This window comes from Bufo bufo, chromosome 5, assembly GCF_905171765.1.
Source record: "Bufo bufo chromosome 5, aBufBuf1.1, whole genome shotgun sequence".
Lineage (NCBI taxonomy): Eukaryota > Metazoa > Chordata > Amphibia > Anura > Bufonidae > Bufo > Bufo bufo.
The window spans coordinates 210,044,869-210,071,965 of NC_053393.1; the positions used below are offsets into that span (position 1 = coordinate 210,044,869).

Consider the following 27,097-nt stretch of genomic DNA (forward strand, 5'->3'; position numbering starts at 1 on the left):
TTTTACCTGTGTTTCTTTTTGGAATTTTTTCTTGAATATTCCCCCTTTATATTTCACATACAAATGGGGGATATGAAAATATAAATGCTCGTCATGCAAGGCTTGAATCGTTTGGCCTAACTGGATAGTGGAGAACCCCACCTAAATGCAGATGGTGCCAACCTTGAGAATGGAACCCATGACAAGAACATTGTAGTAGGAGCAACACAAACCATTAGGTCAGGTCTAGAAGAACTGTCCTTGTCTGTAGAGACCAATTTCACATATTGCTCTTAAATGATGAAAGCTGCACAGTGGTTGGTAGCAGCATTTGTCCGCAGATTCAGTCTAGATTCACCTTCAAAACAACTTTGTGTAAGAAGAGATCTAAAAAACATAGTTGATGTTTGGCATTTTCATGTGCACAATTAAGAGACATGACTACTTGTCATCCCCCTCACTATCGGAGTGGTAAATCGAGACACTTTCACCGTTATTCAGTTTTAAAATGACATCTTGGAGATTCCACCTAAGGGGCAAAAAAAGTCTTCATTAGACCCAGGATTATTTTGTTGGTTACAATAATTTTCAACTGTTTCAGAACATTTTGCTTACTAAGGCCTCTTTCACACTTGCGTTGTCTGGATCCGGCGTGTACTCCATTTGCCGGAGGTGCCCGCCGGATCCGTAACACCGCAAGTGAACTGAAAGCATTTGAAGACGGATCCGTCTTCAAAATGCGTTCAGGGTTACTATGGCACCCAGGACGCTATTAAAGTCCTGGCTGCCATAGTAGTAGTGGGGAGCGGGGGAGCAGTATACTTACCGTCCGTGCGGCTCCCGGGGCGCTCCAGAATGACGTCAGAGCACCCCATGCGCATGGATGATGTGATCCATGCGCGTGGGGCGCCCTGACGTCACTGAAGCGCCCCGGGAGCCGCACGGACGGTAAGTATACTGCTCCACTGCTCCCCCGCTCCCCACTACACTTTACCATGGCAAACAGGACTTTAGTGTCCTGGCAGCCATGGTAACCATTCAGAAAAAGCTAAACGTCGGATCCGGTAATGTACCGAAACGATGTTTAGCTTTAGGCCGGATCCGGATTAATGCCTTTCAATGGGCATTAATTCCGGATCTGTCCTTGCGGCAAGCGTTCAGGATTTTTGACCGGAGCAAAAAGCGCAGCATGCTGCGGTATTTTCTCCGGCCAAAAAACGTTCCGTTCCGGAACTGAAGACATCCTGATGCATCCTGAACGGATTTCTCTCCATACAGAATACATGGGGATAAAACTGATCAGGATTCTTCCGGCATAGAGCCCCGACGACGGAACTCTATGCCGGAAGAAAAGAACGCAGGTGTGAAAGAGCCCTTACTACCAGGATTAAAACTAGATGACACAAGAAGAAAAAAAAAGCCCATCACAAGTAATACACAGTCTTTGTTGTCCGTACACACCTTCGGTTGAATTGGTCTTTGACAGCTGAGCTATAGAGATACCCGCCCATTGTGGTTCCTGACACTGGTATCTTGATCTGGAAGCACATGAAACACAGTAGTACAAAACAAATGACAAACACATTATAAAAATTCCCATCGCATGACATCAGCTAATAATACCATACTTGCCTTTATGGAAGTTAGTAGAGATTCATGTGTGCATGTGCTTAAAGTGAGTTATATTAGAAATCCAAAGTGATGTCTTATTTAAAAGGAAACTCTAATTTTAACATTTCACATATAAAAGCTTCACTTTACCAGTCTTATTCTGTCTTAGATCTACTGGGTGGTTTCTTCTCCAGTCATGCCAAAAGTGAAATTCAGAATTCGGTTTCCTGTTACCAGGGCAATGTGTGGAGAGGAGCTACGATAACGGTTACAAAGTAAGGGCCCTTTTACACAGGCTGATGATTGGGAACTAAAAATGCTTGTTCCTGATTATTGCCTTCAGTAAACATGCTGCCAGTTACCCGACAAATGAGCAAACTGTCGTTTGAAGGGCGATGGCATCTTTCATGTGGCACCATAAGCCACATAACCCTATCTAAGGAGATATACTGTGGACAGCATCCAAACTGAATGGAGGATGGACTCTCATAGTAACGATCATTAGTCCCACATTCAGTAAAAATGACCCCCAATCGACTTGTGTACGGTACTTGCTTGGGTCTGAAACTACCCTGTGTAAAAGAACCCCACGATCAAGGGTGTTATGCTGACAATACATATTAAATATCTATGGATAAACCATCTCCAACATAAAAATATTAATGCTCTATGTGGCATGCATCTTGTTTCCGTGGAAAATACAGCATCATCCATAGGGCTAATACAGATTGGTGGCACATTGTCATAATCTAATTTATATGACATTATGTTGTAGTATATACAGTACAACCTACCTGGGCTGTTGTCTTGTCAATGTGGTTGTATTTGTCTGTCAGTCGGAGATTGTGGACCTTAAGTGGTGGTGCTCCTAACATCTCTAGAACATTAGACTGAGATTCAAGTTTTTCCAGTGCACCCAAGTAATATTCTTTCTGGGCAAATGACTCTAAAATTTTAAGAAAGATAAGTTGCATCAGTTAGAAAGCCATTATTATTCATAAATTACCTGGCAGACTGTCCTCCATTGTCTGCCGCTGGATCTCAACCTGTACAATCCTGTTGTTTTAAATGGGTTGCACCACAGATCTGGGGATTGCGTATTTTCACTCTATCAAACTTACACGCCAGTTCATTCAACTCAAGCAGGCATATTTATGGTGGAGTTAGAAAAAATATTTCTGTACCCAGTCCCTAACCACTACATGAATATGCATTGTGATCTAGTGTGTCTGAAGAGAACCCATAACCAGATACTGTATATCCCTGTACCACTTTCTGGAGAGGACCTGTACTGTGGGCTGAGGAATTTCCTGGAGAATACTGCTGGTGAGACCAGAGATTGTAAGATAAAGTCTTCAGACACATTACTTTAATATCATTTACTGTTGAGAAAGAAAAAGAAGCAGAACGTGGTGACATGGGATGATAGCCATGGGGAAAGGAATGATACAAGTGTGATACGAGGCTCACCTGATGTTGTGACAAGCCACAACAACTAGACATGCATAAAGATTAGGGTACATTCACACGACCGTGTGTAATCCTTTCCGCAAATAACAGAACCGTGTGTCCGCATTTTGCGGACAAATGACTTCCGTTTGTGTTCCGTATGTCTTCCGTTTTTTACAGTCCGCAAAAAATGGAAGAAAAAAAAAAAAGATATAGAAAAAATATACATATATTAAGGCCTTCAAAAATACAGAAACGGATCCGCAAAAAAAAACGGATGACATACGGAAACCATTCTGTATGACATCCGCAATTTGAAAATCCATGGACTTGAATGGGGCTGAGGACCGATCTGTGCGGACAATAGTAGGACAAGGAAAGTTCAGCAGCTCTCACCTGTCCCTCCTTCACCTGTGAGCACGGAAAACCCGTGTCAGGCCCGGGTAACACAAATGCAAAAAGGTTCAAGGAATCCAGCTCCACTTCGATAAAGGAATCTTTATTTTGCTTGCGGTAAAATCACATCCAATTGTGGTTACAAAAAGTCTTGTCTACGCGTTTCGGGCTACCAGAGACAACTCGCGTTTCGCGTAGACAAGACTTTTTGTAACCACAATTGGATGTGATTTTACCGCAAGCAAAATAAAGATTCCTTTATCGAAGTGGAGCTGGATTCCTTGAACCTTTTTGCAATAGTAGGACAAGCTTCATATTTTTGCGGACTAGAAATGCGGAAACACGGATGCAGACAACATACTGAATGTTGTCCGCACATTTTATTCACCCATAGAAATGAATGGATCCGCATCTATTCCGCAAAATGTGGATCGGATGCGGATAAAATAATACAGTCGTGTGAATGTACCATCTTCTGTAGACTTGCTGCTGGATTTTGAGGACCAAAAAGGGTAACTGGCTATGTAAAATACAGTGAAGGAGTAAAAAGGTCCTGAGTAGAGATGAGCGAATTTCAGGTTAGGAAATTCGTTTACGCTTCGTTTGGTGGTAAAAGCAGATTTGCGTTATGGATTCCGTTACCACGGACCATAACGCAATTCTATGACGTAACTAAAAAGCTAAATGCCTTTTATTGAAGTACATACAGTAAAAGAGGCCAATAATGTGTTTCAGAATACAACCCCTTCTTCAGATACGGACATTTATTGACCGTATACTATTTGTCAGACATATACAGTACAGACCAAATTTTTGGACACACCTTCTCATTCAAAGAGTTTTCTTTATTTTAATGACTATGAAGGCATCAAAACTATGAATTAACACATGTGGAATTATATACATAACAAACAAGTGTGAAACAACTGAAAATATGTCATATTCTAGGTTCTTCAAAGTAGCCACCTTTTGCTTTGATTACTGCTTTGCACACTCTTGGCATTCTCTTGATGAGCTTCAAGAGGTAGTCCCCTGAAATGGTCTTCCAACAGTCTTGAAGGAGTTCCCAGAGATGCTTAGCACTTGTTGGCCCTTTTGCCTTCACTCTGCGGTCCAGCTCACCCCAAACCATCTCGATTGGGTTCAGGTCCGGTGACTGTGGAGGCCAGGTCTTCTGGCGCAGCACCCCATCACTCTCCTTCATGGTCAAATAGCCCTTACTTTCAAAGTTTTCCCAATTTTTCGGCTGACTGACTGACCTTCATTTCTTAAAGTAATGATGGCCACTCGTTTTTCTTTACTTAGCTGCTTTTTTCTTGCCATAATACAAATTCTAACAGTCTATTCAGTAGGACTATCCACCTGACTTCTCCTCAATGCCACTGATGGTCCCAACCCCATTTATAAGGCAAGAAATCCCACTTATTAAACCTGACAGGGCACACCTGTGAAGTGAAAACCATTTCAGGGGACTACCTCTTGAAGCTCATCAAGAGAATGCCAAGAGTGTGCAAAGCAGTAATCAAAGCAAAAGGTGGCTACTTTGAAGAACCTAGAATATGACTTATTTTCAGTTGTTTCACACTTGTTTGTTATGTATATAATTCCACATGTGTTAATTCATAGTTTTGATGCCTTCATAGTCATGAAAATAAAGAAAACTCTTTGAATGAGAAGGTGTGTCCAAACTTTTGGTCTGTACTGTATACGGACAGCGTTGTCAGTACTCCGTAGCGTCCCTGTTACCATAGCAATGCAGCCTTCTCCGTGTATACCACCTCCCATCTCTGGCCACTTTCTTGTCATTATCCCATTTCACCTTTGTTATTTTCATGAGCTTTTATCGGACTGTTTTACTGTATGATCTTCCATAAAAGCCTTCAACCGTAGAAAGCGCTGGTCTCACTAAACTCCTTCGTTTAAGAGGGAGAAAGGCACTGACAGACACCCTTTAATAATTCACAAGAAATTAGGGTTAGCTCAGCTAAATGTAATAATACTTTTCACTTACTTTTGGTTCATTCTGGAAAAAAATACTTTTAATCCATATGCAAATGAGCAATTAAGTGCACCAAAGGCGGGCCCATGTCAGTCTGTGCAGCCCTGCTTCCTGTGCCTGCCGCTCCCTCGCCTTCTTCATTGACAGGGAGAGATTTCTGCACAGTCATCTTGCCCTGTCAATATAGGAAAGAGGAAGAGGAAGCAGGAGGTTCAAGGGTGCACAGTATGGCTTGGACCCACCCTCGGTGCACTTAGCTGCTCATTTGCATATGGATTAACAGTACTTTTTCTCCAGATGGAAACAATGGGTCACTAACTGAACAGTATCATTACCTTCAGCCAAGCTAGCACTACAAAGCACTGTGTCTAGTTTTACAGTGAATTTCCTGGTGACAAATTCCCTTTCAGTGGCTTACCCATCTCAGAATTCACAGTGGGCACTGGCATGAGTGACTGTACTGCCGGAGGACCAAAGGGGGCAGGGTTCGGTAGAGAGCCTGAGCACTTGCATGGCTCAAGACCACCCACTGGGCACTTGCAAACTCATCTGTATATCACATCAAAGTTCATTTTCTCCGTGATTGGCCCTTTGTCCAGGGACACAAAGGTAAGCTTGTAAAATTGTTCTAGTCCACCACCGATATGTGTATTGGATAACTGTGTAAACACAGTACTCGTCCAGACGGTGTTATGTGATTACTGACAACCATGCAATAGTGGGAGTACTGGACATTTTCAGACACTATAAGCCATCGCTTAGCCTCATAACAATCGGTACATAAACATGTCTGCTATATTTTATCATGTATCAAGTAGCAGACAGCACAGCGCCTTCCCGAAAGGAAATACACATTTAAACTTTGAATTGCTCAATGTGTCTTCATAGAAGCAAACAATGTAAAAATCTGGGGTATGCGAGAAAGGAAGAGAACCAAATAATATAAGCTGCGCATTCCACTTACTCTGAATCAAATAATACATCATGGCACATCCTCCTCCTGACACTACACCCAAATATATGGCCAACTGCTGAAGGCTCCTCAAAGGCACTGGCATCTTTCCTGTAGAAACAAACACAGATGTTGAGTCTTCTTTTGTTGCCCATTCTCAATAGTGTCTTGGGTGTAAATGCTGTCCGCCTCACATTTTTGTTTTGTCCTTTTTGTATTTTTACAGTCACCTTGCTGGCCCAGAGAAATGACATAGTGAAGAAGGACCATAGTATTCAACATTCAGTACTAAATACAAAGACACCTGTGTGTAGGTAGAACGGTGTTTGTTTAGTCCTCTGTCTTTTATTCTATATTTATGGCTACACAGACTTTTTACATTGTTTCCATCATAAGATGTCAGACAATAAAAAGATTCTGCAGCACCTACTACATTGGATGGGTGCCAACACTTTATCTGCCATGTCAAAATCGTATGTTTACTAAAACACATTCTTGTCTCATCTCATATTGTTTTTTTTTTAAATATTTTTTTATAATTTGAGTTTAGTCATACAATTATGAATGTCTAATACAGTTATGTATAATGAACACCCGCTTTACTGGCACTGCGCCACTGACATCCACGAACCAAGTCAGATCATCTTTGTAGGATTTTCTCTGAAGCACAAGTTGGTTTCCAGAATCTTTAAGCCACTTGATGGGATTAGCAAAATCTACGCTAATTTACACGTCTTCAAAAGTAATTGCACTAAAAGATAAAGCGTTGACCTTTCTAGAACTCTTTAGCTTTGTAGTCTCAGTCCAGAGCAGATACAAGACGTGAGGGATAATCTTGGACAGTAAGGAATGTAAACAAGAGGAAACCATTCAGACGGGAAGACGAAATTCCACTTTTTTTTAAAGATTTAATTGCATTTTGTTCTATTTTACTTTACTTCCAACCTTGGTTAGGTGTCTATTGCAACTTGTGATCTCCTTGCCCGAAATTAATATGAAGATGGCCATAACATTAGTTGGCATTCTATGAAATCTTCTCTTTAACAGGCCCCTTTGAAGACATAACAGTGTCTCTGTAGTGAATGACCCTCAATACAGGGGGTGGGGGTCGCATCTGCTTTTATAATGACAGCGGGGCCCGTGCAGTGACTGTATTCTACTACACGGACCCCGCTCACTGTATAATCGTATCTGTAATAGTTAATTGTTATGTATATAATCAGGTAATCAGCGCCTGTATACTTACAACTACAAGCGCTCGGTGGGTAGCAGAGAGGAGGGAGGAGGCAGGCCGGGAGGACGGGCACTGGCAGCGTGAGTCACTACGTCATGCGCCCATGCCGCCTGCTTCATTCATAAAGTGGGCGGCGCAGGCGCGTGACGTAGTGACTCACGCTGCCAGCGCCCATCCTCCCGGCCTGCCTCCTCCCTCCTCTCTGCTACCCACCGAGCGCTTGTAGTTGTAAGTATACAGGCGCTGATTATGCGATTATATACATAACAATTAACTATTACAGATACGATTATACAGTGAGCGGGGCCCGTGTAGTAGAATACAGTCACTGCACGGGCCCCGCTGTCATTATAAAAGCAGATGCCGGCCCCTCCTCCCTCACAGCTGATACACCCGCATTGCGGCGGGTGTTTAACTGAAAATTCAGCAAAATCGCAGCATTCGCCCCATAAGACACACTGTTATTTCCCCCCCACTTTTGGGGGGGGGGGGGGGAGTGCGTCCTATAGGGTGAAAAATACGGTAAATGAAATGCAATTAAATGGATTACAATTAGCATGAAGCAGTTTTAGAATACCATACTTAGTACAGATACACTACATATGTTGTGTAGAATTCGCCTCCATTATGTTTGAAATTGACATCTCACAGATGGAGTGTCATTTTTTTGTCTAAGATTAGAGCGAAGCATATTTTTTTATCTCTGCACAAGAACATTATGAGATTTTTCAGCTATTATTGTCATGACTTTCTTTTCTTCTCTGTAGACATCAATAGAAACACTGTACACCACCATCTCTATACTTTTCTTTTCAATTCTCTTTTTATTGGTTTTATAATAAAGTCCATAACTAATACGGAATTACCACCATCTTTATACTTAATGGGAATGTGTCATCAGAAAATGACCTATTGTTTAAAATCGCTTTTTTCTGTTAATCATATTTTGAAAGAATTTTTCATGGTTATTTTCAACTTTCCATGTCACCATCTATATTTAAAAAAAATAAATAATCCCGCGGTTTTCACACTGGCCACTAAGCCTAATAACTGGCGCCACTTCTTGATCTGATCTTTCACTTCTTTATTGTCTCTCGGGGGAGAGTTGGGAGCTCTCCATACACATTATATTGTCAGCCAGTCCCACCAAAACCAGCAGCTGATGTTACACTAATGTGTACGGGGGCCACCATGTATTCCCACTTCAGAAGTCATTGTTGGCTCTAACATTTGACTACTACATATATGGACATGGCCTTGCAACACAGTGGAAAGCCAACATAACACAAAAAGTTCCAAAAACAAGAATAAACCTGGATCACACCTCCTCATGCTATGCTTTGATCTGAAACTGCTTCTCAGCATAATTAACATCGCTTTTCAGCACCATAAATCAGCCCTGGGAGAGATCTTAGAAGTTCAAATAGACAGAAGACTCAGGAGTCTATCTGACAGATCTCTCTTGTTTTCATTGTTGCTGACAGGTTTCCACCCCTTCGCAGATGCTGCCATTATCAGTCAGGTAGCTCTTTATATGTTCCGCCTCTCACTTGTTTCGCTGCGGCTGATAGTTCTTCTGTGGAGTGCTCTGCTTGTGTGGTGGTTCTCCTATTCCAGTTGCTTCTCAAGCTAAGTCCTTTTCTGTTTTGTCTGTTCTGACTAGGCCTCAGGGAGACACTAGCTCCTTAAGTTTGGAAGGAGACGGTTGCCTCTTTCTCTGTTCCCTTAGCTGAGGGTTTGGTGCAGTGTTTCAGGTTCCTGTGCATGTGCATTTCTACCTTTGAGATTTGCACATATTAGCAGCTTAGGGAAAAAATCTGGAATTGCTAGGAGGTGACCTCTCTGTTCCCTAGGTTTGAGGCCTAGTCTGTTGTTGTTTTGTTGTTGTTCCCCTTGGTTGTCTTTCCTTCCCCGTACTACCCGTGACATAAATAGTATACAGGCCCCTATTTTGCATGTTTACATGAGTTATTAGTACACATTTTGATCAAAAAGCATAAGCCCACTCACCACGACAAGGTTGCCTCCTCGAGTGGGAACCTACTCTAACTTTGGCACGGCACTGCGTGGCGACCACAGGGGCCACAGCACCACACCAGCATACGGCAGGACTCAGCAGCCAAACAGCACCCCTGCTGCTTGGCAATGCCACCCTGGCATTGGGCCCTACCAGCACAGCATCACAGCAACAATGGCCGCCAAGCAGCACCGCACCATGTGAATAGTTGTCAAAGCTCACCTTATCATATGCTCTCAGGAACTCCAACTGAGAGCTGGTAGGAATTTGTTAACACAAAAAGTTAACAGTAGAATTTTTTACAGAATACGTAAACATTTGCAGAGAGCATAAAGGTGCAGCTTCGCCTCCCAGAGTGCTCTGTGCCTATGGGTTTATCGGCTGTGCACAGCTTTTGCACCATGTGGAGTACAGACCCCATATACTTGGTAAGGACCCGTACTCTGCCTACTGGAAAAGCCAAGCAGAGCCAATAAAATGTAAAGGTGCAGACTGCTCTGAGAAGTACTTCTGCACCTTTGCGGTTTCAGCAAAGGTTTAGGTTCCCATCAGAGGTCGCACTACATTTTTTCCGGAAGAGTAAAAATACTCCTCTGACCATTTTTGAGGAGTATTTTTACCCGAGGCAGAGTATGAAAGTTGCGGTAATTCAAATACATAATATGTAGGCCTGCACTTGCCCACTGTGTTTGGAGCCTCTGTTGCAGATTATATGTTAACGGATGCCGTCACCATAGAGTTCCACTGTGTAAATAAATAAATAAATATATACTTCAGCCTATACGTTTTTTTGCTGGACTTTGCAGGATGGAAAAACGTGGTACACTAAGCATATATTTCTTTTTGCAATGGAACTCCATAGTGACGGATGCCACAGTACGGCATCTGTCTGAGGCGTCCGTTAATATATACGTTTTTTGTGTACATTGAACATATGACAAAAACTCCCCCTTATGTACCCGATCCAGCACTTTCGTTATTTTCATTGTTCTGCTCCGTTAGATGAGCAGAACAACAGAAATAAATAGCAGTGATGTGAACGGGGCTTAAGAGGTGGGTATTTATGAAGGGGAACTGCAACCACCATCATTCCTTCAGAGCTGCAGACATGAATGTGAGCTGGATCCTGGCTACATGTGATAATGCGGTGGCCATGGCGTGTGCTGCACTGGGTGTTTCTTTGCTCGGTGACTGGTGTATGTGAGTAATGCACAGGGCAGTAAGAACTAGAGGGACTGTCCCATCAAGAAGACCCTTGTCCGTGTGCTCAGGACCCTTCTGTGTGACGGGAGAGTTGGTGTAACCAGTTGGGGCAGCGTGAATTTTTACCATTGACTCAGTGGGATGATGGACACGTTTGCATAGCGTCTGTGCATGGACCCTCTGGCCGAGCAGAGAAGCCCTGGACTTGGGAAGTGACTGCTCCAGGCTGGAGACTCTTCTACTATATTTGCCCATTATTTAGAGAGCTGCAGCATCATGGAGAATGAGGAAGAGAATCTGCTCTGTGGGGGTTGTAGTCCTGTCGTCCTGCGCAACCACAGATCTGCCAGAGCCTCTCCTCCTATCTCCCTGCCTCGAGAAAACTGCCCACATCTCCACTGCTAGGTGTGACTACGATTATCGGGTCCAGGCATAGCGCAGTGTCAACTCCACTAAACCCCCAGGTAAATCCTGAACTAATGGAATTTGGCTTCCAGGGGGTTATTAATAGAAATCCCGCGCTCTGCGTCTTGTCACAAAACTTACTGGTTCAGGTTGTAGGGGAAGAGGAGTAAAAGTGGCTTTATGACCGCGCTGTCATACTCGTCATCGCTCCCTGGCTGTAGTCTTCAGCTCATCCGCCACCATGCTTCTAGGGGTCCTTGCGCAGCGCGCCCGGCACTGCTTGCTTCCGCCGCCCCCAGGAGCCAGCCCCTCCTCCTTTCAGTTTCCCCTGCTGCAGGGCGCTGTATTGCTCTGGTGCCCGCCCGAACCAACCAATAGCAAAGCTCCTTGCTGTAAGGAGCCTTGTTATTAGTTATTGCAGGCACAGGCAGCATCGCTGCGCTGCCTGTGCCGATCACAGCACGCCCTACGCTGATGAAAAGCAGGGAAAAGTCTAAGGCGTATTGGTACGCCTTAGACTTTTTCCAGGGAGTAAAATGGCCTGAACAGGCGTCTATGGCGCTTGTACAGGCGTTATTGCGACCTCTGGTTCCCATGATACTTTATCAAGACAATCCAACGCCTACTATGTTATTAAGCATTGAGGATGATCAGAAGACAACATTTACAACTGGCGGTATAAATGTTCTAGAAAGGCATGTAGACAACCTGGAAACAAATGTCAAAACCCCAAATAATCTAACTGTAAAAAAACTACTTTCTTAGAAGAATATGGAAATTATCTTACTCCACATGAAATTGTTATTAAACTGTACTTATCATGGCATGGTTCAAGTAAAGCATCAGGATATTGATTTTGTTTCTTAAATCCACCCTGCTTGTATAAAATTCTTTCTCGTTCAGTCTCCGTTTCCTTTATTCTTCATTACATATTTAGAACAGTGACGCAGAGAAACCACCAGATTTGTACTGTGATAAAGTAAACAGATAGCTCCTCAACTATGCATGCTACTGTACACGGAGGTAGAAATGGAGAACAAACAGATAACAGCCGAGGACCCGCCCAAGGCTTCAATCATTTATTTAGGGGGAGGAGGGGGGAAAAACAACAAAAGGAAGGGGAAAAAAATCAGGAACTTTTTCTATATCAGATCAGTGGGCAAAATAAGCTAACATCAGTCATGTTCCTTGTTTGGGGTGGAATCACTCATTTATAACAGATCTCAACAGTGATTGAGCTTGACGTATAAAAATATTCTAAAATTACCATACTGAGAATTAATTATAACATGCAGCCCACTCATGCAATTTTCAGTGCTGGGCCAGGTGACCACCTGGCCACATATCTAAGTGACACACACCAATGTACAGTAATGGAAGGTACTTTGCATCTACAGTGGCATCCGCTGCTTTGACAAGGTATTCAATTAGATGTTCAACGAGCAAATAAGACATGTAAAACCTCTGTCCGGTAGTCATGAATTCCAGAGGTGACAGTGACAGAGTCAACAAATGCTTCCCTATTTGATACTGATTTATGCCACCGGTTACCCCGCCTGGTTTCTGTTCATTGTGCTGGATGATACAACCATTGACTTGGTCTCTTTCCTCCTTGTTTGTTCCCTTGAAGCCATAGTGGTTTCTTCTATGGTATGTCTCTTTCCATACACTTCCCTATACTGAAACCACAGAACTTCCAATGTAATTACTGGATAAGACATACATTCAGAAGGCTCTTACAGATCACTACAAGAAACTATCACTAATCATGTTTAAGTAACCCGAGAAAGTCAGCAGAAGAGGGTGGGGTGTACACCACTGTACAAGTTTATCAACATAGAAGTGCCTTCTCTGTGTCTGCATTCATCTCACCCAGTGGGTAACAAGGTTACAAATACATGGCAATGCACAGTCATTAGGGTGGAGTCTGTGGTTACATGAACGACTAATTACAAGAAACCAGGGGAATGTCATTCTTGCTATCCCAAAGATTCACATTGTTAAAGGATGGAAGCCATTTCTTATAATAAAGTATAATTAGAGCACTAAACTAATGTAAAAAAAAACACCACTGCATAAACACAGAAAATCAGCACATTAAAGGGCATCTGTCAGCAGTTTTGTACCTATGAAACTGGCTGACTTGTTGCATGTGCGCTTGGCAGCTGAAGGCATCTGTGTTGGTCCCATGTTCATATGTACCTGCATTGCGCAGAAAAATGATGTAAATGAGCCTCTAGGAGCAACGTGGGCGTTGCCGTTACTCCTAGAAGCTCCACTTCCCCGGCAACTGCTGCACCCTGTGCACTTTGGCAGTGAAAACTTCATAATGCCTGGCCCTGTCAATCAAAGTGCAGAGGGTGCATCAGTTGCAGAGAGAGCAGAGCCTCTAGGTGTAAGGGCAACACCCTCCGTTGCTCCTAAAAGCTCATTTGCATATATGAAAAAAAAAAATCTCAGCAATACGGGCACATTTGAATATGGGGCAACACACATGTCTTCAGCTGCCAAGCACACATGCAACAGGTCAGAGAGAAATCAGATTTTTATTTTTTTGAAGTTTAAACTATGGAATAAAATTGTGAAAAACCTAATGTAAAAAGTTGACAAAATATAAAAAATAAAAATAAAAAGTTGCATATGGAAAATTCCGTGTAGCTCGCTTATAAAATCATAGTTTTCCAGCCTTGTGTTATTATAGACATAGCTGACTACCAAATTCCTACAAAAGGGTAGGAAGGATAAGCGAATGCCTGGGGTGTCATTTTGCACTTGACACACAGGGAGATGCATACATTTAGATGAGGGCTAACACTGTATGTGGCTAGTATAGGACTTAAATCCTGCATTTATTAGAAGTTTATCCCTCTGCAGGCTCCATCTATAACTGGAAAACTCTAAAAGTTTTCTGAGCTCAGCACCAGAGTGGGTTGAGACTAGCTGCTATGATGTCTCTCATACACAGCACATACAGAGAAGAGGGGATGCTACTACCCTATATCTATCTCTCACATACACAGAAGAGGCAGCAGCATGGAGGGCATTATACAGAGCAGTGTTGAGACAGTAAAGACTTACTGGAACCAACAGCCTCTCTGTTAGTGTCTCTCTCCCTTCTCCTTCCAAACACTTCTGCAGCAGTAACCTGATCCCAATTAAACTAAATATCCATCTCAGTTCTCGAGACAGCTTTAAGCAGTGAAGTTTTGCCCATTCATCCAGAAGAGCATTTGTGAGGTCAAACACTGATGTTAGACGAGAGGGCCTGGCTCGCAATGTTCAATAGGATTGAGGGTAGGGCTCTGTGTGGCCAGCCAACTTCTTCCACACCAAACCCACCCAACCATGCTATCAAACTTTAGAGTTGGCACAATGCAGTCAGGCAGGTAATGTTCTCCTGGTATTTGCCAAACCCAGACTCGTCCATCAGGATGCCAGTTAGACAAGCATGATTTGTCACTCCACAACATATTTCCACAGCTCCAGAGTCCAGTGGTAGCATACTTTACATCACTCAATCCTACACTTGGCATTGTGCTTGGTGATGAAAAGCTTTCATGCCACTGCTCAGCCATGGAAACCCATGCCATGAAGCTCCTGGCACACAGTTTTTGTGCAGATGTTAATGCCAGAGGAGACTTGGAACTGAAGTAATGTCAGCAGAGCATTGGCGACTTTTATGCACTATGCGCCTCACCACTCGATCACCCCACTCTAAGTTTATGGGGTCTGCAACTTCATGGCCGAGTTGCTGTGGTTCCTAAATGCTTCCACTTTGCAATAATACCCCTCACAGTTGATGGTCGAATACCTAGGAGGGAAGAAATTTCACAAATTGACTTGTTGCAGTGGTGGCATCCTATTACAGGACCATGCTCGAATTCAGTGAGATCTTTGGAACGACCCATTCTTTCATAAATATTTTTAAAGGCAGACTGCATGGCTAGGGGCTGGAATTTATACACCTGTGGCAATGGGACTGAATGAAACCCATTAGGAGATATGTCCTAATACTTCTCTCCATATCGTGTATATCTGTGAATCATATTTCATATCTATAAATGCAAACAGATTGTTACATGTAGACCATGTCTGCCTGTCTGTATGTATGTCTATTGTATTCAATATTAAGAACATACCCCAGCACATAATGAACCATGCAAAAACCTAATTTAATTCTAAATCAGAGAGAAGCGAACATCATGATTAAAGCACTGGCAGTTTATATGAATGAGATCGTCAGTGTTGTTACATTAAGCGTAGACCACGAAGAAGTTCATGTCAGACTAGTTAGTATTTTTCCGACTTGGAAAGAACTGCCCACCGCATGCCCGCTGCTAAATGACAGCATTTTCTTACACAGAAGCTTCCTGTGTAGTGATACATTCAAGAACAAACATTATCTATTTCAGCCTCTGATCATGTGCACACCCATTCGCTAAGCTTAATGCCCTCAGGCACCCAACGACTGCCGCCAACTGTTATAAGTGGGTACAGGAGACAATGCCATAAACAAGCACATGGAATTCTGAATGATGGCACAGGGGCAGCCATGTGAAGAACATTTCTATAACTGGCTTGAATTTAATGGGATTTCCGGAATTATTTTATTAAATTGTCCCTTGCTGCCATTGAATGGGTACATTTTTGTTTATATCCAGTGGCTGGAAACCTCTACAGACCTAATACGTCTCACAGCTGAGAATTTGCTACAATTGGATCCAGTTTAGAGATAAATTTGTAATGCTGATATAGCAAGAGGATTGTCTAGTCTAGATACATTGAAAAACCCTGTCAGCTGTGAAAGCAGAACAGTATGGGGGAGATTTATCATCTTCCTTACCTGAAAAGTGGTGTTACAAACTCAAACTATGCAGCGCAAATACAAGGTGGCTGGGACAGGAGCTGCTGCGCATGCGTGCCTATGAGCACTCTCACAGTTCTGGTCACCAAAGAGGCTGGAGCTTTTTCCTATAATGTGCAAGCACGACAACCATGCAAGCAGCGGTGAACGTGCTTGCACATTATAGGAAAAAGCACCAGCCTCTTGGTGACTGGGACTGTGAGAGTGCTCATAGGCACGCATGCGCAGCAAGCTTCTGTCACAGCCATCTCCTAAGTCCTGGATACGAGCAGTGTATAATGTGATGGAAAAATGAATGAAGAGAAAAGGATCAGTTTATCCTAGAATTATTTGAGCAGTCAGTCTTCGTTCACATCAGTGTTGCATTTTCCATTGTTCTGCTCCATTATGGGAGCAGACAGAGGTCGTACTACATTTTTTATGGAAGAGTAAAAATACTCCTCTTACCATTTTTGAGGAGTATTTTTAGCCAAGGAGGAGTACGAAATTTGCGGTAATTCAAATACATAATACGTAGGCCTGCACTTGCTCACATCTGCGTTGGAGTCTCCATTCGGGACCTCAGTCGCAGATTCTGTCAAAAAGATCAGACAAAAAAAAATAGGACTTTGATAAAAAGACAAGATGCTGAACAGAAACTGAACAGACTCCATTATAGTCAGTGGAGTCTGCTCAGCTCGGTTCCTGTCAGTTACAGTGAGAAAAATAAATAAATTTGAACACCCTGCAATTTTGCAACTTCTTCCACTTAGAAATCATGGAGGGGTCTGCAATTCACATTGTAGGTGCAAATTCTGAGAGACAGAATAAAATAAAAAAAAATCAGGAAATCACATTGTATGATTTTTAAAGAATTTATTTGTCTTGCACTGCTGAACATAGGTATTTGAACACCTAAGAAAATCTGTGTTAATATTTGGTACAGAAGCCTTTGTTTGCAATTACAGAGGTCAAACGTTTCCTGTAGTTCTTGACCAGGTTTGCACACACTGCAACAGGGATTCTGGCCCACTCCTCCACACAGATCTCCTCTAGATCTGTCAGGTTTCGGGGCTGTCGCTGAGCAAGACAGAGTTTCAGCTCCCTCCAAAGATGTTCTATTGGATTTAGGTCTGGAGACTGGCTAGGCCACTCCACAACCTTGATATGCTTCTTACGGAGCTACGCCTTGGTTATCCTGGCTGTGTGCTTCGGGTCGTTGTCATGTTGGAAGACCCAGCCAGGACCCATCTTCAATGCTCTGACTGTGGGAAGGAGGTTGTTGCTCAAAATCTCACAATAAATGGCCCCATTCATACTCTCCTTAATACAGTGCAGTCGTACTGTCCCCTTCGCAGAAAAGCACCCCCAAAGCATGATGTTACCACCCCCATGCTTCACAGTAGGGATGGTGTTCTTGGGATGCAACTCATCCTTCTTTTTCCTCCAAACACGACGAGTGAAGTTCAGACCAAAAAGTTCTACTTTGGTCTCATCTGACCACATGACTTTCTCCCATGCCTCCTCTGAATCATCCAGATGGTCATTGGCAAACTTCAGACGGGCCTGGACATGTGATGACTTGAGCAGGGGAACCTTCCGTGCAATGCATGATTTGAAACCATGACGGCGTAGTGTTCTACTGACAGTGACCTTTAAAACTGTGGTCCCAGCTCTCTTCATGTCATTGACCAGCTCCTCCCTTGTAGTTCTGGGCCGATTCCTCACCTTTCTTATCATCAGTGATACCCCATGAGGTCAGATCTTGCATGGAGCCCCAGTCCGAGGAAGACTGACAGTCGTCTTTAGCCTCTTCCATTTTGTAACAATTGCTCTAACAGTTGATCTATTTTCACCAAGCTGCTTGGCAATTGCCCCGTAGCCCTTTCCAGCCTTGTGGATGTCCAAAATTTTGTCTCTGGTGTCTTGACAGCTCTTTGGTCTTGCCCATGGTAGTAGTTGGCGTCTGACTGACTGTGGGGTGGACAGGTGTCTTTAAAGAGCTCAGACAGGTGCTACTAAGTTAGATTAATGAGTGGAGTAGAGGTGGACTTTTTAAAGGCAGTCTTTGAGAGCCAGAATTCTTGTTGTTTCTCAGGTGTTCGAATACTTATGTTCAGTAGTGCAAGACAAAAAATTCTTTAAAAATCATACATGTGATTTCCCTATTTTTTTTATTTTATTCTGTCTCAGAGTGGGAATACACCTACAATGTGAATTTCAGACCCCTCCATGATTTCTAAGTGGGGGAACTTGCAAAATCGCAGGGTCTTCAAATACTTCTGTTCCTCACTGTACGTGCCCTATCCAGCACTTCCGTTATTTTCGTTGGTCTGTTCACTTAACAGAGCAAACCAACAGAAATTATATAGGTGTGGTGTGAATCTGCCCTCCCATCAGCTTCTCCAACATACAGTCACATATAAATAACGACTCCTCCCGTCAGTTTCTCCAACATACAGTCCCATGTGAATAACATTGCTCCCCCCTCCAGCATAGGGTTAATAAGCCCCTGGGAGGGATCTGGAGTGAATGCACAGCAGGTTATGATAGCCAAGTGATAAAGTACAGGGGAAATCCACCATATTTGGATGTACTTTATCACTTGGCTATAATAACCTGCTGTGCATTCACTCCAGACTCTAGATTAGAACTCTGTGGGTGCCCTAATACCACTCTGTACAACCCAGCAGTTGCATGGAGTGGTAATAAGCCACATATATATATATATATATATATATGTGCAAGGACTTCTTTTGGATTCTGTACGTTTTAGGCCTCGTGCACACGGCCGTCCGTGCATTGTGGACAGCAATTTGCGGTCCCCAATGCACAGGAAACATCCGTGCGGATCCCGCAGACGGATCCAGACCCATTCAATTGAATTGAATGGGTCTGTGATCTGTCCGCACCCCTGAGGTGCGGAGACACTGAGAGAAACCCCATGGAAGCACTCTGCAGTGCTTCCGTGCCTCCGTTACACACTGGACCTTCCGGATTGCGGACCCATTCGCATCCATGATGCGGTGAGCATACGGTTGGTGCCCGTATATTGCAGACCCGCTGTTTGCGAGCCGCAATATGGGCATCGGCTGTGTGCATGAGGCCTTAGAAAGAAAAAAAAAGTCTAAGGCTACTTTCACACTCGCGTTTGATGTGGATCCGTCATGGATCTGCACAGACAGATCAGTTCAGATAATACAACCGTCTGCATCCTTTCAGAACGGATCCGTTTGTATTATCTGTCACATAGACAAGACGGATCCGTCTTGACCACCATTGAAAGTCAATGGTGGACGGATCCGTTTTCTATTGTGCCAGATTGTGTCATAGAAAACGGATCCGTCCCCATTGACTTACATTGTGCGTCAGAACGGATCAAGCAGCAGCGTTTTGGTGTCCGTCTCCAAAGCGGAATGGAGACTAAACGGAGGCAAACTGATGCATTCTGAGCGGATCCTGAGCGGGCAAAACTGATCCGTTTTGGACCGCTTGTGAGAGCCCTGAATGGATGTCACAAACGGAAAGCCAAAACGTCAGAGTGAAAGTAGCCTAAGGCGTATCGGTACGCCTTAGACTTTTTTAAGGAGTAAAATGGCCTGAACAAGCGTCTATGACGCTTGTACAGGCGTTATTGCGACCTCTGGGAGCAGAAGAACAAAAATAACGGAAGAACCACTTCCATTGCATGAAGGATATGAACTGCACCCAACAGGCCCCATTTACTATACAGGTGAAACTCGAAAAATTAGAATATCGTACAAAGTTCATTTATTTCAGTAATGCAACTTAAAAGGTGAAACTAACATATGAGAAACTCATTACATGCAAAGCGAGATATTTCACGCCTTTATTTGTTATAATTTGGATGATTATGGCTTACCGCTTATGAAACCCCAAAGTCACAATTCTGAGGTCTCCTTTGCTCAGGGGGTATGGATTAATTAGCTGACTAGAGTGTGACACTTTGAGCCTAGAATACTGAACCTTTTCACAATATTCTAATTTGAAGCTGCATTAATGCGATTCCTTTTCATTTGCATTACAGAAATAAATGGACTTTTTCACGTTATTCAAAATTTTCGAGTGTCACCTGTATTGTCGGTGGGCAACATACTGTGCTATTTGTCTGAGATTTTTCATGGAATCAGCTCCTAAGGGACATCATGTGAACAAGGCCTAATTTCCTAAAGTCATCAGATATTTGTGCATGTGGGGTCGGTGATGTCTTTTTATCGCTTGGCAATCTTATTCTTCTAGACGACTAGTTTGGTAAAGAAAGGAGGAATGCTTTACAGGCATGTAGGGTGTGTCAAGCACATCACAGGCTCTAGCTCATAAAATATAGGTCACATGGTTAACGTGCCAGGCCATTGTACAAATTCGCAATCCATTTTATTAGGATTTGTTACAGTGATTCTACCCAGCCGCCGATGATTAATGATGCTGCAGCAATAGTGACAATGAATTAATTTCGTGCTTATTTTGATTACACCAGAACAGACGTGTAATTAACATTTCTACATAAATTGACAGGGATCTCTTCATTCCCACCATGGAAACACATATGGAGAAACAAGCCCTCAGACAGGACAAGTATTTGCAATGTTTTGGGAGTGTCACCTATGACTTTGTCTTCTTGTCTATTTTGTATTGTATAAAGGATTACTGTATTAATCATTTCTTATTTTTTTTTGCATTTGGATAAAATGGAGAAAGGGTGTAAGAAAAACGCACGCTAATTTGTTGTCTGGAGGTATTTCCAGTAAGTGAAAGTTGGGTATTCTTTCAGATGTGCCAAAGGGACTCTTCAGCAGCGTAAGGACTCATGCACACGGCCGTTGCCAGGCCGTGGCTGTATTGCGGCCCGCAAACTGTGGGTCCGCAATATGCGGGCACCGGCCATGTGCTCCCCGCATCACTTGAATGGGTCAACAATCTGGAGCTGCCGTGCGGAAAAGAGGCACAGAACCCGTAGTGCTTCCATTGGGTTTCTGTCCATAAAAAAATAGAACCACAAATTCTGGTCCCCAATGCACAGAACGGCCGCACAACAGCCGTGTGCAAGAGGCCTTAGAGTTCATTCTAGAAATGCAGTTTGTCCAACCTTTTGCTGTAATGACTGAAGTTGTCTGCCTCGGAGTGGCAATGGCTATGGTCATCATCATGTGACAAAAATAGGGGTTCTTTACCATAAAAAAACCAAAAAACGGCTGAGCTCAGCATCATTCGTGTGAAAAAGGCCATAAAGTGACACTTAAGAAGATCTGTCAGCATGGATGCGACTGCCCAATAGATGTATCGTAACATACGGTAACATCCGACAATTCCTCCCATAGGGGAAATAACAGAGGGACAGCACAAAACAGTCCAAAGAAAAGAGGCTCCAGAAGTATTTTATGAACACTACTCACGCTATGTTACTATCTGCTGTTCCGTATAATAATTCAGAAGGTATTAGTGAGTTTATTGAGAACCTGTCTGCGCTCTGATCTTATCTGTTTTACTAAATACTTGCGTATTTCATAGGATTACAAATCTGGAACATCATTTTTTCTTAAAGAGGTTCTTTCTGATGATCTACCCATTGGATAGGTCATCAGCATCTGATTGGCGGGAGTCTAGGCTACGTGACATCACTGGCCTGCGGGAAGCAGCGAGAAGGCCGTGGCACTACTCCGAGCGCCACTTATGGGGGCCCGACAGCTGCACCCCTTTATGTTGTCATACCTTTTAACTGTGGGGAAAGATGATATACGGCAGCAAAGCAGCAAAGTCTAATTACATATCTGGTTTAATCACACTTTACATTATAATATAATGATAAAACTATTAAAGGGGTTGTGCCAAGAATTAAGGTAAAACTATCTTCTATGCACACTACAGGGGGCCTATCTGATCCCTAGAACAGGGGTCCTGTTGTAGGGTCTTGATGGAACAGGTTGAGCATGCCTCCTCCCACTTTATTCATTCTCTTAGGGACTGAAGGAGCATCAGGAGGAGGCAATAGAGCCCCATTCTCGGGATCGGTTGAGGGCAAAGCGGTCAGACCACACCCAATTAGTTAGTTGTCCCCTACCCTGAGCGTATGGTATAACTTTAATACTTGCTACAAACCCTTTAATCCAGATTGAATTGCCAAAAAAATGGGCAAAATGTTCCAGAGACATGAACATTTTTTAGTTTACAGCCATTTTTAACATGACAATAGGAACTGCTGGCAAATTAGAGTTCACTCTTTGACTCAATTGTCCACAACTGATTGTGGACGCCAAGGGGGAGTTCACATCACCGTTATTGTTCCATTCTTTTGAGCCGTCAGAAGAACAGAAAAAACTAAGAAAAAAATGGATCCTGTGCATCAGTTATGCACATTTAGCATCCGTTTGAGCCATTTCCGCCTGAGAGCTGTTTTTTTAGATGGGAAAAAAAGTTCTGATTGCAGTACTATACATTCAGAACTTACAAAGCACGCCGTCATGACAGTCATTTCATAGGTTGTTTGTCTGCTATGTGATGATAAAAAACACTGAAAACTCTATTATGTAAGAAGCAGGAGAGACGTCTACATATATGGCACCTGACAGGCTGAGGGGTAAAGCCAGGGATTAGGAATTATCCACACCCCAGACATAACACTGCCAGCGACACAGAAAACACGCCCAGTGCAGAAGTGTCATTGTGTAGCAACCAGGCCCATCAAGCCTGCGGTGAAAGTCATGGTTCAGCTATCCGCTCTAAACTGTGCCATCCGCGGACATTTGTCTTCAGTGAAGACAGATAGAGCTGTGGCAGGCAGGATGGAAGGCCTAAAATGTGTGAGAGGATAACTTGTGTGGCAGTCACGTATTAATAACACATAGGTGGTACAATGAATGTCTCTATCATTTATTAATGGAGTAAAAGGGGTTCTCCTGGCTTTAAAAACAGTCGGTCCGTCTGGGTTGCTGATTCCGCTGTGCCCACAATGGCTGGGGGCTCTGCACCTGAACAGAAAGACTCAGGCGCACATCTGGTGGGGACCTGAGAGTAGGAGCTTACTTGCAGTGTGAGGGCAACGGAGTTGGTGTCATCAGCGGAACTACTGACTAAGGCTACTTTCACACTAGCGTTCAGAACGGATCCGTCTGCATTATAGTTTAGAAAAAATTCTAAGTGTGAAAGTTATTCAGACTGATCCGTCCAGACTTTACATTGAAAGTCAATGGGGACGGATTTACATTGTAAGTCTGGACGGATCCGTTTGCCTCCGCACGGCCAGGCGGACACCCGAACGCTGCAAGCAGCGTTCGGGTGTCCGCTTGCTGAGCGGAGGCTGAACGCTGCTAGACTGATGCATTCTGAGCGGATCCGCATCCACTCAGAATGCATTGGGGCAGTACGGATGCGTTCGGGGCCGCTTGTGAGCCCCTTCAAACGGAGCTCACAAGCGGAGCCCCGAACGCTAGTGTGAAAGTAGCCTAAACTCTCTTCCCACAACAGAGCAGAAGGTGGATGGATTATTTTTTTTTAAATCCCGGAGAACCCTTTTAATTTGAAGTCTCTTTCTTCTCCCATGCACTCCAATAAATGACATGAGGTGTAAGTAGAATATAAATGAATATTTTTCATTTCCATATCCAATAACTCAGAAAGTCCAATAAATGCAATATAATCAGTACTTTATTGGGTAACGGTCATTTGAAAAAAGATTCTGACATGTCTTAGAGACCAGTGGATCTGGGAGCTAGGACCCCTACAGATGGCTATAGAATCAAGTGGCTGCGCTGCCCTGAGGAGAACTACGTGGGGGAGGATTTCTCATAAGGGCAAGTTAGTTTTCCTAGAGTCTGTATTGGAGTACTTTGTTTCAAATTTATCAAATGTCACACATTGTTTGTTAAGTTGGACTCATCTTGAAACCTAACAGTTTCATCTAGAAATGCTACTCCAAATTTCCTAGGCCCCTTTCACACCACCGAGTTTTCCACGTGGGTGCAATGCGTGACGTGAACGCATAGCACCCGCACTGAATCCATTTCAATGGGTCTTTGTACATTTTTTTCACGCATCACTTCTGCTTTGGCCCAATAGAAGTGAATGGGGCTTCAGTGAAAATCGCATTGCATCCGCAAGCAAATGTGAATGCAATGTGTTTTTCACTGATGGTTGCTAAGAGATGTTGTTTGTAAACCTTCCGTTTTATATTACGCGCCTGAAAAATGCATCCAAACGCATTGCACTCGCGCGGAAAAAACTGTACGCAATCGCAGACAACAAAACTGACTGAACTTGCTTGCAAAATGGTGCAAGTTTCACTGAACGCACCCTGAACGCATCCGGACCTAATCCGTCACACTCGTGTGAAAGAGGCCTTAAAGAGGACCTTTCACCTATTATTACACTATGAACTAAGTATACAGATATGTAGAGCGGCGCTCGGGGATCTCACTGCACTTACTATTATCCCTGGGCGCCGCTCCGTTCTCCTGCTATGCCCTCCGGTATCTCCGTTCCCTGGGGCATATAAAAATATATAAATGTGTGGTAGTTAAAGGTTCCACTTCAAGGACTCCCACCAACTGGGAGAATGGGGTCCCATTCTTCTTCCGCCAGCATTCCAGAGTGAAGGAGACCATATATGCATGTGGCTCTCTCCATTATAAATTAAGGGTGCTGTGGTCACAGCCTAGCATGTCACAACCCTAATAAACTACAATGGAGAAAACTGCATCAATAGATGGCCGCCTCCAAATCATATACCCCTTTTCTGAAGTGCCAAACAGGAACAGGGATTTCATCTGTTTGACATATGGGGGACGCAGAGATAGTTACATAGTAGAACATTGTTACTTGTTCTTTCCTGCTCCTGCGCTACTTATCTCTCTGAAACTACATGTAGGCAACCAAAGACAAACATTTCTACATCCAGATGGTTGGTGGCCACACAGAATGGCACTGTGGGCTGTACTAATATTCATTTGCTCTCCTTTGTTTGGCTCAAAAACTCTATTGAAAGTTGCCACAAAAACACAGCCTCAATGCTTATTTCACTGCTTGTTTATGAGTTTTATTAAAGGGAAATTCTCCTTATAAAAATACCAGAAGATTATAAAATTAGTGATGGCAAAGCAGTTTTTTTCCTGGCATTTCTGGTGTGTTGCCAGGACAGGAAGTGAAGAGAAGCAGTGACTGGAGCAGCATCGGAATGGCAGCATCAGAGGACAGGTGGAGGTGAGTAAAGCTTCTTTTTCATTTTCAAGCGATTATGACCCCCCCTTTTTTTTAATGTTTCTTCCTGGAAAACCCCTTAAAGCCATCTGACCGCGCTTATACATCTAACTAAATATTCCCTATGTGAGCAAAGTTTTGTGCAAGTTTACACAACGTTCTGTGTTTTCGTACAGCAGTCAGCAATCCGAAATTTCTATCTCGGTGTGTTATTTCTTCTGTAATTGAGTGTTCATGGTCACTTAACAAGAGCCGAGAATCCTAAAGATAATCGCTAGTCTCAGTGCCGCAGAGATTGTGGCATCAGGGGCATGACGGAGGGGTAAGTAAGCAGGAAACGATCTTTCCTCCACAGGTATTTTCAGAAACAGCGAACGCGAATTTCCACAAATGTTCGCGAACGGGCGAACCGCCATAGACTTCAATAGGCAGGCGAATTTTAAAACCCACAGGGACTCTTTCTGGCCACAATAGTGATGGAAAAGTTGTTTCAAGGGGACTAACACCTGGACTGTGGCATGCCGGAGGGGGATCCATGGCAAAACTCCCATGGAAAATTACGTAGTTGACGCAGAGTGTGGTAAGTTGAATTCGCAATGCGATTAATATAACCTGCATTAATCGCATTGTGAATTCAACTTAGAGCTAAGTTCCTAATGGTTGTATTGCTAGAATTGACGAATATAACACTATATTCTCAATCTTCGTTATATTCTAGCAATACAACCATTAAGAACCCAGCTCTAAGTTGAATTCGCAATGCGATTAATATAACCTGTATTAGGCTGAGTTCACACGAGCGTGTCCGGATAAGGTCTGGATGCGTTGCGGCAAACCCGCGCGAGTAGGTACCCAATTGCAGTCAGTTTTGACTGCAATTGCGTTCCATTGTTCAGTTTTTACGCGGGTGCAATGCGTTTTGCACGCGCGTGATAAAAAACTGACTGTGGTACCCAGACCCGAACTTCTTCACAGAAGTTCAGGTTTGGGTTCGGTGTTGTGTAGATGTTATTATTTTCCCTTATAACATGGTTATAAGGGAAAATAATAGCATTCTTTAATACAGAATGCTTAGTAGGTGGTCAATTGAGGGTTAAAAAATAAAAAATAATTAACTCACCTTCTCCTCTTGATCGTGTAGCTGCCGGTCTCTTCTTACTTCTTTAATCATGAGCTGCCGGCTAAAGGACCTGTGGTGACGTCAGATCACATGGTCCAATCACATGGTCCATCACCGTGGTGATGGACCATGTGATCTGACGTCACCACAGGTCCTTTAGCCGGCAGCTCATGATTAAAGAAGTAAGAAGAGACCGGCAGTTACGCGATCAAGAGGAGAAGGTGAGTTAATTATTTTTTATGTTTTAACCCTCAATTGCCCACCTACTAAGCATTTCAAACAGCTGATCAGTGGGAGTGCTGGGTGTTGGACTCTCACCGATCTGATATTGATGACCTATCCTGAGGATAGGTCATCAATATTAAAATCCCAGAAAACCCCTTTAAGTAAAAGAAATCAAAAATAAATAAATAAATAACAAAGTAGTAGTAGGAAGTCCAAATGAAGTGTTTCACAGCATTGGCCCCTTCCTCAGATGCTGGACTGAGCATACATTTTATATGGCTATGCTCAAATCTAACACATCTAAACCTTTCCCAGTAGGACTAGGCAGACCATGAAAAATGTTTATTTCCAATTTAATTGTTCAGTGTGTTACTATCTCCAATTATTGGATCTGTTTCACAAAATCAGTGGGACAGATTTACTAATCCAGTTAATGGCTTCAATTTAGAGGGCT

At 43.3% G+C, this 27,097-nt stretch overlaps 1 protein-coding gene across 3 annotated transcripts in view; it reads right to left on the minus strand.

The window, feature by feature from the left end:
• Window positions 1–400: 400 nt before the first annotated feature.
• The window catches only part of LOC121001943 (cytochrome c oxidase assembly factor 1 homolog), a 109,966-nt gene continuing 83,269 nt past the window's right edge, over window positions 401–27,097 (minus strand). For 2 of the 3 annotated variants that reach the window (XM_040433216.1, XM_040433215.1), the window contains 4 exons: window positions 6,399–6,497; window positions 2,385–2,536; window positions 1,441–1,517; window positions 401–508 (listed from right to left, as the gene is read on the minus strand). In XM_040433216.1, coding sequence (XP_040289150.1) covers window positions 421–508; window positions 1,441–1,517; window positions 2,385–2,536; window positions 6,399–6,492 — 411 coding nt within the window. In that variant the 5' untranslated portion in view covers window positions 6,493–6,497 and the 3' untranslated portion in view covers window positions 401–420. Of the gene's footprint in view, window positions 509–1,440; window positions 1,518–2,384; window positions 2,537–6,398; window positions 6,498–16,556; window positions 16,633–27,097 lie in introns of those variants that run through there. The other variant, XM_040433214.1, reaches the window with a different exon arrangement.